General features: G+C 40.2%; 1 protein-coding gene across 3 annotated transcripts in view; it reads right to left on the bottom strand.

Moving 5' to 3' along the window:
* The window catches only part of SPTBN1 (spectrin beta, non-erythrocytic 1), a 503,123-nt gene that overhangs the window by 206,157 nt on the left and 282,477 nt on the right, over positions 1-14,489 (bottom strand). For all 3 annotated transcript variants that reach the window (XM_078649481.1, XM_078649482.1, XM_078649483.1), the window contains 6 exons: positions 10,306-10,418; positions 8,393-8,580; positions 4,288-4,405; positions 2,760-2,918; positions 2,185-2,487; positions 700-853 (listed from right to left, as the gene is read on the bottom strand). In XM_078649481.1, coding sequence (XP_078505607.1) covers positions 700-853; positions 2,185-2,487; positions 2,760-2,918; positions 4,288-4,405; positions 8,393-8,580; positions 10,306-10,418 — 1,035 coding nt within the window. The remainder of the gene's footprint in view (positions 1-699; positions 854-2,184; positions 2,488-2,759; positions 2,919-4,287; positions 4,406-8,392; positions 8,581-10,305; positions 10,419-14,489) is intronic.

Genomic DNA, 14,489 nt, shown 5'->3' with positions numbered 1-14,489 from the left:
TTCTACTTGTCCTGGGGATACCAGGGGAGTGGGGTACCCCTGCCACCATTTCCCAAATTATCTTAGCTGAGGACAGAGAAAAAGTGAACAAATTAGGATGTGTGAGACCCCAACAGCATATTTAGTGCAGTCCCTCCCCCAAGAAATATTAAATGAAGCCCCTAGATCCTGGAAGGAGGTTTCTCCCTAAGTGCTCTGTTGAGTACTGCACAACCTCAAAGTGTTGTTGAGGTGGTCCTGACTGCAAATAATGACAGTCATGGTGACGATCATCAAGATGGCTGATCTTCTCTAAATACGGACTAAGGAGTCCTCTCTCAGAGTGATTATCCCTGGACCTGCAACGGGGGTAGGAAACTATCATTGCTACTGGACGGCTGTCTAGGCCAAAAGGTGTGACTGCTTCTTTTAACCTACCGGGGCACGAGTGTTAGCAACTATTACATCACTAGGATGCCTAACTTTTCTCCTACCTCACAGAAAACCTGTATGTATATATTTTTTTTATTAATACTAAATAAATACTCCATGTGTGTGCTAATGTAGTGGAAATACATTTTGCATTTGAACAGTTAATGAGACCTGTACTTCTTTTGCTCTGAATACTCACAAATACTTCCCAATACACTTAAGCGACCCATTATCTTCTATTGTAAGTCGACAAAACAAGGCGAATCTGTGTGCACAATCACACTTTACCTTCTCCTTCCATAGCAAACTTCTGGGCAGAAGCATTGACACCTCGCACGCGTTCTGACTGAATTGCAATGTCTGCCTCAACCAATGCATGTTTCTGCAGCAGGTCTTCCACTCCCAAGAGATGCTTTCCATAATCTTGAGACAACAGCAGCACCTGAAAATGAACGAAACACACATTAAACAAGAGGAGAGCCACATTGTTTCCACCAAACACCAGCAAATGCCCAGGATTCAGCTTCACTTAAGAAATCGCTTCAAAACATACAATCTTTAAATCCAAACTAAATTTAGTATGTGCTTGTTTCCAATCAACTGCACACGCATCACTTGCATAGGTCTGTTGCTGGCATTTCCTTATGCATATTCTATTTGCAAACCCTATCACCTTGAGAAGAGGATTCAGTTTAAAGCAGGCGGCTGGTAAGAAAATGTTCACCATGGAGTCTGCAGACTCATGGCTTTCATATACCACACTGAACGATATTTACAACAGGACTTACCCCATTAACTGTGGAGTTGCTATGTAGATCAATGCCCTAATGCCACAGCGGAACTACTGTAAACAAAGATTGAATTATCAACAGTCATACCAGTCACTACCTACAGGTTCAGCCTAGTAGCCACTAGCCATTACATTTACTGAAAGTGTAACGTATATGTTACCTGCACATTTACAACTAAAACAGAACCTACCATATACATTGTGTGCACCTCTTATCAGAAAGACAGCATATGCACTAAAAGACAGAGGGCACCCACACAATAAAAATGCATTCTGGACGGCTGCAATATGGGCAATTTGTGTGTGCGGATGAATATGAAATATAATTATTCTTTTGACCGCTTCTATTTATTCCACTTACTGCTTACTCACTTAACACCCCTCTCCCCCCCAAAGGAAAATACACTACTGTGCCTGTTTCCTACTGGGTCTGCTTGCTGGCAGCAGACAATGGAGCACAAATCAATGTAGCAACATCTAATGCAGAGAGGATGTGGCTTTGCAGCTAGACGAAAAGCACAGGCCATTTGGCTCACAGCTGGGACCCTTTTACAAGGCAACCAACAAGCTACACACTCCAGAATGCTGTTGCAAGACGATAATGGTAATAAAGTCGGTGCTGGAGACACCTAGAGTTTAGACAGCATTCTTTGCTGAAGCTTTTGTCATTTTCGTTTCAGGAGCTCTGGCACTGGATCAAATCCAGTGCAGACGATCAGCACTGTTCAGTGGAAACGAGTAAAGTAAGGTATGTTGACAGACAGCAACATTTGTTTTGCATGATCAATTGTGAGGGAAAGAAAAGTAAAGCTTTCAACAATCAAAACATTATCTCATACAGAATATATAACACATGATGATACATCTTATATTTCCTAAAGGAAGATCTAATAACAAAACATGCAGGAAAAGGCTGAATGGAGGGGTGAGGCTGGTCCCATATTTGCCAACCAATCTACACATTTTATCTTCACAGTACTCACCTTCATTTCGTCCATCCAATCCATAATATAGAGCATTTCCTGGAAAACTTTCTGCAAGCCAAGGTTCATCTCCAGTCGCTGTCTTCGTGCCCTGAGTAGCTCTAGAAGGTATTCCCAGAGGCGGATGACGTTGTCTTTTCTTGCAGTGATGCGCTTGATGTCATGATAGTTCTCTGCTTCCAGTTCTCTGGCAACAGCAACCACTGCTTGTACGCGCTCCTCGTACGCTGCAATATCGGTTTCAATTGCTTCATGTTTTTTGGTAGCAGCTTCTACTGCTGGTAGGTCAAAACCAAAATTGTCCTGCAATAGCATTTAAGAAACCCATCACATATATTTTCTTGTGCAAAACAAAAAAAATGAATGTATTACAATGCAACTGCAATTTGAACCTCTATAAAGTTCCCCTTGCTCACGAGTGATGGGTGTTCTGACTGACAACTGTGTCAGAGAACAATGAGCACATATATACAATCCCACACAAATATGAAACTAGTGACATTACTACCCCAAAAGCTGTGTAATTGTATAATGAATTGTTTCTACATGTGATGGTAAAAGTCTGAAACAACAACCTGAGAAACTAGTCGCTGATTTTCACTAAGCCACGTTTCCCTCATAGCTGCCTTGCGATCGAACCGGCGGGCCAGCTGTTCCAGTTTCTCTTGCCTTATGAGCTCATTTCGCAGTGCCAGTTCACGTTCGTGTTCTGCTTTTTCCAGTCTTTCCCAGGCCTGAGGAGGAGAAAATATTTTGTTTTCACCCATCTCTGCACCGTTTGAACTACATATCTAGGCTACAGAAAAATATTTGGGCACACAACAGTCACAATTAATTCAAATACAATTTGATAATGTTAGATTTGACTTCGAACACTGATGAGGCTAAAGTTAGGTTTTTGCTGTTGATACCGCCATTACTCTGACCCAGGTGCTAAAATGGGGGATTAGGTCACATCCCATGGTACTACGTTCAGGAAAAGATAGCGTACAGTTTGGCTCATTGAGCAATCCCTCTCTCACTGTGAATGAAGTAAATATGACGTAGTTCTCTCCGACATCCTGGTCATCGAAAGTGGAAGTAAAAGGAATAACTTCACCGTCAGACTGCTACATTAACAACAGTTACAACCTATAAACACGGAAAGCTCAGCTGCATGGTTAAACCAACATTTAACTTTGTCAAAAAAAAGTACCACAAGAGACTTTATCTGATGCTCAAATGGAATAATTTGAAGTTCTCAATATGTCTATCATACCCTCGTTTTGAAAAAGGCAGTTCTTTATTCTCAGACCTTTAAAACTTACCTAAACCATTACTTGTACGTGTTAATACAAACTAGTAGAATGACAGTTTTCTGCCATCTGTAAACTACATTCTAGCTAATAAACATGCATAAACTTTGCTGAGCAAGTTCATAAATGTCTATAATCGTCCACAATCCTGCGCTTATTCCAACCACTAGCTTATCAGGGGTGGGAGTTGGAGAAGAGGATTAAATTAAGGCGGAGTGGACTAATTTAGTCCAGTGGTCTCGTACAGCGATGCTTTTCGACCACGTTTGCTAACTTAGTAACAAAAGACTGAGAATCTCGATTTTACTATACAGCTCAAACTGGTTTGTAAAGTAATGCGTTAACATCTATAGTTGTTATATGGGTATATTCAAAATGCGATCCTTTAACATTTTAAGTATTTCATATATTTCTAGTAATCCGATGTCATGTGTAGTATCGAATGAGATGCATATGGATGAATTTCAAAAGAGGACTGCCTAACATCAAAGTTATGGAAGAGGGCAATACAGAAATCACTGTGTGCAATTTTGTTGGTACCAAACCAGTACACAGTTTGTGGAAGAAACCAAAGACATGAAGTGCAAACAAACAAGGTAAACAAATATATGTTTGTAAATGCTTTGAAACAAGGGATGAAAAAAAAGTGTGACTAGTTGTCCAGAAGCCAAGTTTACAGGAGTAGGGATTGAATAGCTAGCAGACATATTTCAAGAAAGAGTGAATCAAGTGCTTCCAAATACAGACAGCCCAGAACAAACAATTTACAACAATATGAGCAACTGCAAGGAACAACTTACAGACTCACCTTGTTTATGTCTGAGATGAGTTTACCCTCCCGCGGCATGTACACCTTTTGATTATTTGCCCTCATTTTACTTTGAATTGTGAAAAGCAGCACCTCTAAGTTTCCTTTTTCTGTAAATCTGCGAAAGTAAAATCAGTAGCGTAAATTAGAATACATTTTACAATGTGAGGCAATACATCTTTAAAAGCAGAAACATGGTCTACGAGTGGATGAGTGAAACAACTCTCTAACTGGTTCACAGCCAACAAAATTTTGGGGAAAAAACACTTTGACAATTGGTCTTTATATGTACCACATACAACTGAGTGCCACTGTCCACAAGACTCTGGCTCAAGTCAGACAACATAACGAGAAAACAGCAAGATTCCTCTAATAGTCGGGAATAGGTTCATGAGGACAAACAAGCCACTCTCCCATATAATATGTTATAGTATTATTACACAATATATATATAAAATAGGTAGAACATATACATCCGTGGGACATTTCAGCAAGAATTTATTTAGAATACTGAATTAAAGACGCCCTTCTTTCAGCAGTCTAGGAGCATTAGATGTATATGATATGCCCCAGCATTTAGAACAGTTCATGATTTCTACACACTGATTTACTTATATTTATTATTCCTAAAACTACTGCAGCATCAGCTACCCCACCCTCAACTCTCAGCATGTTCTCCCCTGTAAAAGGAACTATAGCAACAAATATTTCACTTGTTAGCAAATTAACCCCTCTTTACCAGCTTCCTCCAAATCACACATTGTTAAACAGGTTTATGAATGTACTTTTTTTATATAGTGTCAAATAAAGCCTACCAGTAATTAAAGTCATTTTTACTAGATTAGACCATCCCGGGGAATGGCTTGGGACACAGTGAAAGGTGAGATAAAAACTAAAAAGAACAGAGCAGAACAGGGTGCCTAACAATGAACATGTAATTTAATCCAAGATGTTTCTAGAGCCTAGAAGTGTGACTGGTCTCTTTTTGTAAACATGCCTAGATACAAGTTCAGATTGGAGATCCTTCAACAAATAAAACCTGACCTACTCTGTTATGCTGGCTTTAGGGACAGGGAATGAGCAGTGAGACAAAGACAGCTGAGTTGTTAGGATGTGTCTTTGGTTGTTGATCACTGGGGCTTTCCATTCAAGACACTGCATCTGGCCACCAATCTGCAGGACAATGCACTTCCTTAATATGGTTCAGACTGGTCCTTCTAAGCCATTCAATAGGCTTACATGTAATGGAGTTTGTATAAAATGCGGTATTTATGATAGCTGTTTTTGGGCTGTCAATTGAGTTAGCATCAAAGACACATCTATGAAAAGAGTAAGTGGCTCTGTGACTCAGCTGACATCTCAATGTAACACAAAGGTGGCGAATTACAATCCCAAAATGGTTGGCACAGTTTATCGGCCTGGCCAGGTTGATAAACCGTGTGCCAATAAATCTGATAATAGTACCTCCTGTTAGATGCTGTGAAATTTAATGGCATAACGATGGTAGAAAGATGTATTAACATTGCATTGTTTCTCTAAATAAACATTCACTGGACGTCCAACATAAAATGCAGGCTTCAAACACAAGGTAGTTGCTTTGTGTCAAGCAAACATTTGTGGATCCCAGGTCATTGTTGGATCCTGGACCTAAGATATTCAGAAAGTCAACTTTGACACCAGACAGTGATGCTAGTACCATAACATTATTACTAGGATTGTTGGGTGTCTAGCATCACAATATTTAGTAACTTGGAGGAAGCTTTAGATAAAATTGGCAAATTAGAAACTGGTCTGTAATTTGAAAGAACAAAAAGAGAGAAAAGATATTACTGTGATTTGTTTCATAAGTATTGTGGGCGGATCTGTGCACCAGGCTGCAAATAAAGACCACCGGCTTAATAATGCCAAGTGAACAACATCACAAAATTACCAATGTTATTTAGGCATTCTTCTCTCTCAGTCTAGGCCACAGTGGAAGACATTGGTCAAAAAAGCAGCCTGGAAAAGTACTTATTGCTCTGTAGCCTGTAGGAACATGAGCAGATCAAAGTAAAATGAACGTTTCCCTCTGGAAAAAAATACTATGTAATAGCTATAATGGTAATGATTGGATCTGCTGGTATGAGGAGTCCACGGACATTCCCTGGTTTGTGTAAGTATAGTAAAGTGGTTTGTGGCGTGGAGGTTTTCCCTATAATAATGCTCTTCTGGGGACACTTCTTGCAACCTGCAATGCTATCATCTAGGACTGTCAAACATTTTCAGTTTTTCTGGCTGAGTTCTCTGTAGTAGAAGATTTGGATCTTTCAAACTCTCAACTAAACCAGGTCAGCTAGGTCTGTGACATTTAGTTGCTTTTGGAGTCTCAGTTGCCCGTTTGAAATGAATGACCAATTCTAATTGACATCAATGCTGAAACAAAGTTGTTCCTTTCATGCCAAGCAGTATGTAAACAATTATTCAGCAGTACTTCCTTCTTCAGGCTCTCCTCCACAAGAGGAAAGACATATCTGAACAGTCAATACTTAATATGCGAAGCTAGAAGAGATTTATGCTGCAAACTAAATCAGTTACATACCTGTAACACAGGTTTTACAACTTGAAACTTTTCTGGAGTCACAATCCACCCTCCTATTTACTCAGTAAAGGAGGAGGAGTTAGTGGCAAAACTTAACAAATATAATAAAAATGGAGGTCATCATAGGGGGCAATATGGATCAACATCACAGTAAGTCGTACTGATTATGGTTAGGTCGACACCCAGTGGGAAAACCTTGTAAATTAACACTTTTGGACTCCACTACTAGATGGAGGAATAATGCATGGCATGTGAATCAAGAAGAGATTTAAGCTGCAAAAAATAAGTATTGGAAAAACAGTCCAACTGCAAACTTCCCAAGTGTTGGCTCATATAACATGTTCAATGGCCCATATATTTTCTCCATGCAAATATAGCTAAATTGTGTACATGCGTGAATATTATTGATAAACAGAATGTGAAAGCAGTGAGGAGAATGTAATTTGCCCATTTACCTTGGTCTTTAAATGTGGGCTTACTTTCAATTACCTGTATCCCATGTTTTTCAAATTTTACAGTTTCTGCTATATCAACCTTGTGGTAGCATTGTGTATTTATTATGATAAATTTAGGTTAATATGTTATAGATGATTTCCCCTGACAGTTGGAATAACAAACTATAGTCAATTCTGCTTTATAAAAATCAGTCTATGTGATATCCTCTTATGGTTTCTAAGGGGAAAACGAAAATCCGAAAGTATATGTGTAGGAAAAATAGCTGAAATCTTTAATGCTAGTTTCAAACACTAGTCTAAACAGTTTCGTAGTCCAGCATGTGCTACTGGTTGCAATCATGCTTTACTATAGCCGTAGAGCTTGGCGTGGCACCTTTACCGGCCATTAAAGGCCTGCTGCCGTTAAAGGCCCAAGCCGAAGCTGAGGACCTTTAAGAGGGCCTTTAATGGTTGGTAGAACCCGCTATGGAGGGCTCTAAGGCCATTAGAACATTCCTCCCCTAGAGGGCAGAATGTTCTAATTAGTAAAACAAAGGCCTCACGTAGCCCAAGGGATTGGAATGTTGATGGTTTGGGCTGCTACCAGCCATTAGAAGCCTGTATAGCACTTCATTGTCTTCAAAGGAGCACTCAACATTCCAATGTTCTAATGCTGATTTATTGTCAAGTACCCTTTATCCTATAAGAGTTCTTCTGGAACCTTGAAAGATGCCCTCTAAGAACTGAGACACAGGCTCTCCTGACATTTTCTAAGCTTTCTTTAAAACGACCACAACAATCCCCTAAGAACCATAGAAATCAATATGGATAACAAATAAAGCCAATTATTTGTATTTGTTATTTTCAATACAACATACCGCAATGCTCAGGACAACCTGGGCTTCATGCTATTAAGTTTTTATGTGCCTACAAAGAAAACTGATATGGTGCTGTCACGGTATGATGAATAACTGTAATTTGTTGTTCTCATAAACAAAATAAATATTTGATTATTTCACACTTGGCACACTTTGTTCACATACAGACAGGAGAAGTTCGATTCATAACTTATATGTTGGGTGTACAAACATACTTAGGAGGTTTCTCCACAGTGCGGTAAGTGTTGAATGCCTGAAGCTGCTGCTGCACACCAACCAACGAGTTGGCAAATTTGCGATTATTCAAAATGATGATGGTTTGTTCAATCCACTCTAGGAGGTCAGAAGCCAGCGATTCATACTTTTCAATCATTTTTTCAGTTTCAATGGCATTGTCGAGGACCTGGAACAAGCAGTAGATGCAACAGTTGAGCAAGAGATCCAACTCTACCAAACAAATCCAAGCTGTTCCAATCACATCAAGGACAAAACACAGTGTTAGTGTATGAAGGGGAAAATACTTCAGAAAGTATTACAGGGCTTAGTACTCTAAATGTATCAATGAAATAAAATAAATTAAAATGTAAGATTTGCAGGCTAGTCAGATTATTCTAACAACTGTATGCCATGTAACTTAGAAGTCTATATGTTATTGTTGTGAAAGCCTGCAGATCTGTAGCAAATAACACCCACAGCCTCCACTTCTCGCTCTCCTTCCTACCTAATTCTCAATTATTCTAAAACGTCCATTAGACCTGTGCTCATGAACAAGGCGGCGAAGTTGGCAAGCAGTACAAGTAATGCCAATACATCGGCAAAAAATATGCTCGGCCACTTGTATCAGAGATCTTCCACGTGGTCAAGTACAAAACCTGTGAGTATGTCCTTTTCCAGAGATAAGTACTCAACTCCTTGAATCGTGCAATTATCACCACTCACTCTAAATCATCTCACTGCAATCCCAATATTTCTTGTCAAGCATCTTCAATATGAACCTTCCCCATCTCTCATCAAAATTCTACAAATGGGTATAACTGGCAAGTATAGTAGTATATGGAACATAGTATTCTTATACGTGATAGGTCATGTTTTCGATAGGCAAGAAGAACAAGACAAAATGAAAAGATCTTCTAATTCTCCTAAATTAAGATCTGAAGAGCATGGGGAAAGTTTGAGGGATGCCCCTTTGTGATCTCTATAGGGAGAGGGGAGGTAGCTACAAGTGCATCTGAAAAGTGTATGTTTCAAGGAAACATTAGGCAATTTGTTATCAGGGACTTAAACATATAGGCTGCAGAGGAAGGTTTTTCATCGCCTTGGGGTCCCTACCCAAAACAAGCATCACCTTTCTGGTGGTTTCAATGGAATGTTTTTTACTTTTTTTCTTTCAACAATGGGTGTTTCACTGCAGAATCTAGCAAACAAGCTTCATCTGTCGCTGCAGAGCTGAGTATGCATGTGTATTATGAGTTGAGGAAGATGACTAAAAAAACAGGAGTTTAGTACTGTTATGTTCTCTGGACTAAAGTTATTCCTCTGTAAACTCCAAATATATATATATATATATATATATATATATATATATATATATATATATATATATATATATCAGAAATGTGTACATGTAAATTTGTAAAAAGTAATGTAAATGTGTACATATACATAGATCCATGCTCCTTAATACTGTATAGAGAGATTCACACATGCATAGACTCAACCATTCATTGAGCACATTATTAATTTTTAGGATCAAAGCAAAGTAACAAAAGGTTGAGTACACTCAAACTTATCAACTCATTACTTAACACAACCAAATTCACTCATGTTATACTTTTAAAAACACACACACTCAAGACCTTTTATGCAAATTAAGCAGGAACTGAACAACATCTCTAAAACGATCAATGCATCAAGGATCAGGAGAGCTAAAATAGTGTACCGAAATGTATTCATTTCACATATCACATGCCTACATTCCTCACTCCTGCAGATATACACTAGATCTTAGCAAATCTTCTCCAAGTGTCTGCACCACATGCCATGAAATGCGGCTTATGGTAGATTAGGGCCACAGTACTAAATAATTAGTGAATTTAAGTCACATGAACAAAATGATGTTCTTACTTACCTTTCCAATTCGTTTACCTTCCACAGCTAAGGCCTTCATCTTGGAGAAGTAGTGGTAATATGTCACCACATAGGTAATGATGGATTTCTCATCGGGATGGTCAACGCTGATATCTGGAAGAGAACGAAGAGCATTACTAAAATATGCTCAGAGCGAGCAATAGTGCTACCAAAAGGCTCAATTTTAAAAAGGTTCTTATGTACCCTTTTTTGTGCTGCCAATTCTGGAAATTTATATTTATGTACATAGAAAAACATAGTACTGAAGGAGAAACTTGGTCTATTGCATTCCCCCAACTATCATAGCTTAGTTGCTCTCAAATTATCTGATGGGAATGCACTATGTATTCTAAGAGTCCCATCAGAATGAAAAGCACTTATTTAAAAAGTCTCCTTTCAAGCACAACAATCCACATTTTACAGTCATGGCACTGTCAGCGGGTTACAAATTATATTCTTTAAACTACAAAGCACCAGCATGAAGATTCAGCTCTGCACTCATTAATATGACTGCCGCTTTTATCAAAATGTCTTTAATAACACCCACTATTACAAAACGTATGGCAAACTTGGATTTCACAAGTAAGCTGCAAAACGGTGTGTCTCTGTGCAGAAATACTCTTCCATGTAGCTTTGTGAGGCCATGACATCTCTTATGCAAGGCACTTTTTACTTCTGCAACCTGTGTAAGAGTAGTCAGAACACTGAATAAGCCTTAATCTTAAACCAAGTAAACATCTCTTAGGATAGTGGTTATTAACCTTAAGAGATCTGAGGACCCCCCACTTAATCATTACTGGAGTCCGGGAGTCCCCACTGAATCATTTGGATCCGGGACCCCCACTAAGAGAATATTTGAATCTAGGCACCGGGTAGAAGTAATTTGATGACAATACACAAAAATCATCCATCGTCAAAACTATATTCTGTTCAATACACTTGCACTGCTCCCACGAATCATCTGAGAATACAAACTTCAGTTTTAGCCCCTAATTTCAAATTCCATAATTTTTAAAGAACATTTAAAAATGTTCAGATTTACATTTTGCGTCTTTATTAATGTACACTTAAGCAGTCTGATAATATTATTTAATTTTCTATGCAGCCGAAAACCACTGAGTAGATGTCACAGACTACCATGGGACCACAGGTTAAGAACCAATGGCTTAGGGTAAGAACAAATCAGTTACTTACCTTTAGTAATGCTCCTCCTAGTGGATTCTCTATCTAACCACAGATTCCTCACCTTGTGAACATTCCCCCGGGCATCAGTCTGGATCCCAAAACTCAAAAGCAGTATTCCTGAACACCGACCGGTAGCACCCTGTGGCTCCACACAGATGTTGCTCTGCCCCAGAATTGACAAGCGGGCTGCATAGAGGCACCACCCAGGTGTACTGATGTTAGTTGCATTCGTAGGCTGGTCAGTGCACTCAGACCCAGAGCCTATCTGCAAATTGGGTTCACCAGTGTGTAGATCTCTACTTTGGACCTTTTTAGATGTAAAGGAGTGTTCCATAGATAGGAGAGGTGGGAGAGGGGCGTAGAATCTGCGGTTAGATAGAGTATCCACCAGAAAGACCCACAGAATCCTCACCTTGTGAATGGATACCAAAGTAGTACCTCCCATGGTGGTAGGTCTGTGGAATGTCTCAGACTAAAAAGTCCAGCAGAATCGAAAGGGCAAAATGCCCATCCAGATGGACCTGACTGCCAAAGCAATAGTGCTTCATGAATGTGTGCACTGATGCCCACGTAGCAGCCTGAGACATATCCAGGACAGGCACTCTGTGGGCCAGCACAGTAGTAGCACCCTTGGCTCGAGTGGAATGAGGCCTCAATCCTTCAGGTGGGTACCTCTTAGTTAGCGTGTAGCAGATTTTAATACAGAGGATTATCTTCCTAGAGGTGGCTCTTTTCAGCACTGTCTTGGCATTCGTTGCTGCTGAAAAACCCATAAAGAGTTAATCATCCACTTAATGGTCACCAGTCTGATAAATGTAGAAACAAAGGCCTCTCTGGAGGTCCAAACAATGAAGCTTCTCCTTGTCTTTGGAGGTACGAGGTCGGCAAAAAAATGTCACCAGGGTGATCCGCAGTCCTACGTGGAAAGGTGTTCCTTCTTTTGGCAGAAATGCAACTTGAGTTCTCATTACTAGTCTGTCTGGAAAAAATGTTGCGCAAGGCAGCTGGACTTAAGAGCATTTGCAGCCCAGTCACACAACCTGAAGTAGTGAACAGTCGACTCACTCAAATCGAGTGCCCATTAATAAAAGTGAGAACCAAACTCAAGTCCCATTGTGACTTCACAAACAGCTCAGTCATAATCATAGGTTTTAAAACTTTAAGAAATCTCATTAAAACAAGGTAGGCTGATCCTCCAACTTTGATGCAAGTTCTTGCTAGGCCAATGACAAACAACACTTCAGACAGCTTAGCTTGCAGCGGGTCTATCTGGAGAGTGTCACACCAAGCCACCAACTTGTCCCAGTGCCAAACGTACACCAATTTGGTAGATGGACATCTGGCTACCAAAATAACATCAATGATCGCGGGAGGAAAAATGAAGGAAACTAGCTGCCACCGCTTTATCTCCACGCATGGAGGTGCAGATTGTGGTGGCCCGGGGACAGGACCCTGCCCCATTGCTGTGACAGTAAATCCTCCTGAAGCGGCAGCTTGATCGGAGGATAGATGTTCATACTCAGAGGTTCTTGGCACCACACCTTCCTAGCCCAATCTTCATCAGAACTCAAGCCAGAAAGGTTAGAGGAGGTAAGGCATATAGGAGTCCTTAGGTCCGCTCTTGGCGAAGTATGTCTCCAAGAGAGTGCCTTGTTGGGAACTCTGGCTCGAAAACATGAGGACTCTGGGTTCTTTTGGACGCAGTCGTGCTCTGACCCAGGCATACTTCGTGGGGATACGCCATAAATGTTTGCTTGTGATAGCCCCTACAATGTTTGAATGAACTTGGTTGTTTGGGAGGTTACATATTTTCATTGTACACTTGAAAAAAGAAACATTTTTGTGAGCAAGTCCTTACTCCAACGGTGTGGAGAGCCATATTCACAATAAAGAACGGTGATTAAACCCAGATCAGTTGACTGGGGGTGAGTGTTTGTATTGTCAACGCTCCGTCCATCATCCCCTTTAGTTTTTCTATATTCACAATAAAGGCGTGGAAAGAAAGGGCCGGATGTCAGTGTGCCTGGGTGACAGTTATATGAGCCAGATCGTCACTTTCGGAGAGAAGCGTGGTAAGTGTTGAGCCGCACAACGCCACCTGTCCATGAGCAGGAGGTCTGAGTTTGATTTTTCGGATCCAGTCTGACATCTTGAGGAATATTAACAAGGTGTGGAATCTGCATCTAAAAGTATCCATCAGAAGCATATTTGGCTAATTCTATTGACTTGTAAGGGACAATCATCCAATGAAACTATATGAGCACACTGACCAACAAAAGTAAATCAAATAAATGATGATAATCTTGCTTATTCTGAATATCTGCCCGATATGCTGTCAGCAATTCTTCAAAGTTCTTATTACCTGTTTAATGTCTTTCGTGAAATGGTGATGGTACATTCCTCTTTGGGTTTAATGAGCTGCTCGATACTCCAGTTTACATATGAAAATTCTGTGGAAGCAAAAATATGCCTGTAGTTCTAAGTTTTGGCAAACCAATGATGCAGCACAATGGTTTGTTTTTGCCTTTTTTACCACTGTGTGTGGACTCACTAATATTGGCTTTCTGATGTGCTCACTCAGACATCAAAAGACTGGTATCTTTGAAGTAGTGGGGGCAGCTTATGTTCAGCCCAAACTTTATCCTCACTGCAAGGGTGATAACCAGATCTGGTGCACTCACACAGGTAAGGTGCCAGTGGCGACCCAAATGAGGTCTGAAAGCACCCTACTGAGATAAGAAATGCAGCTACTGCACAACAAACTTGAAAAGCCTGGAGAAGTCCCTGTTTGCAATATGCTGCCATTTTGGTGTAGTACTGCAGTCATGCAATTTCTACTAAAACCTGCTGTATAAGTGCCCAACACCACAGGCACTGGACCTCTGTCGAGAGCAGCTAGGAGTTCATGCTCCATTGATTTCTGCTGTAAAACATGGAGGTCATAATGTCTGTCCTAAACTCGATTGCTGCATCTTGCTTCAGAGGTGGTAAAGTCAGAGT

This window comes from Lissotriton helveticus, chromosome 6, assembly GCF_964261635.1.
Source record: "Lissotriton helveticus chromosome 6, aLisHel1.1, whole genome shotgun sequence".
Lineage (NCBI taxonomy): Eukaryota > Metazoa > Chordata > Amphibia > Caudata > Salamandridae > Lissotriton > Lissotriton helveticus.
The sequence above is the reverse complement of the archived record's forward strand: the minus strand, read 5'-3'. Positions and strand labels throughout refer to the sequence as shown.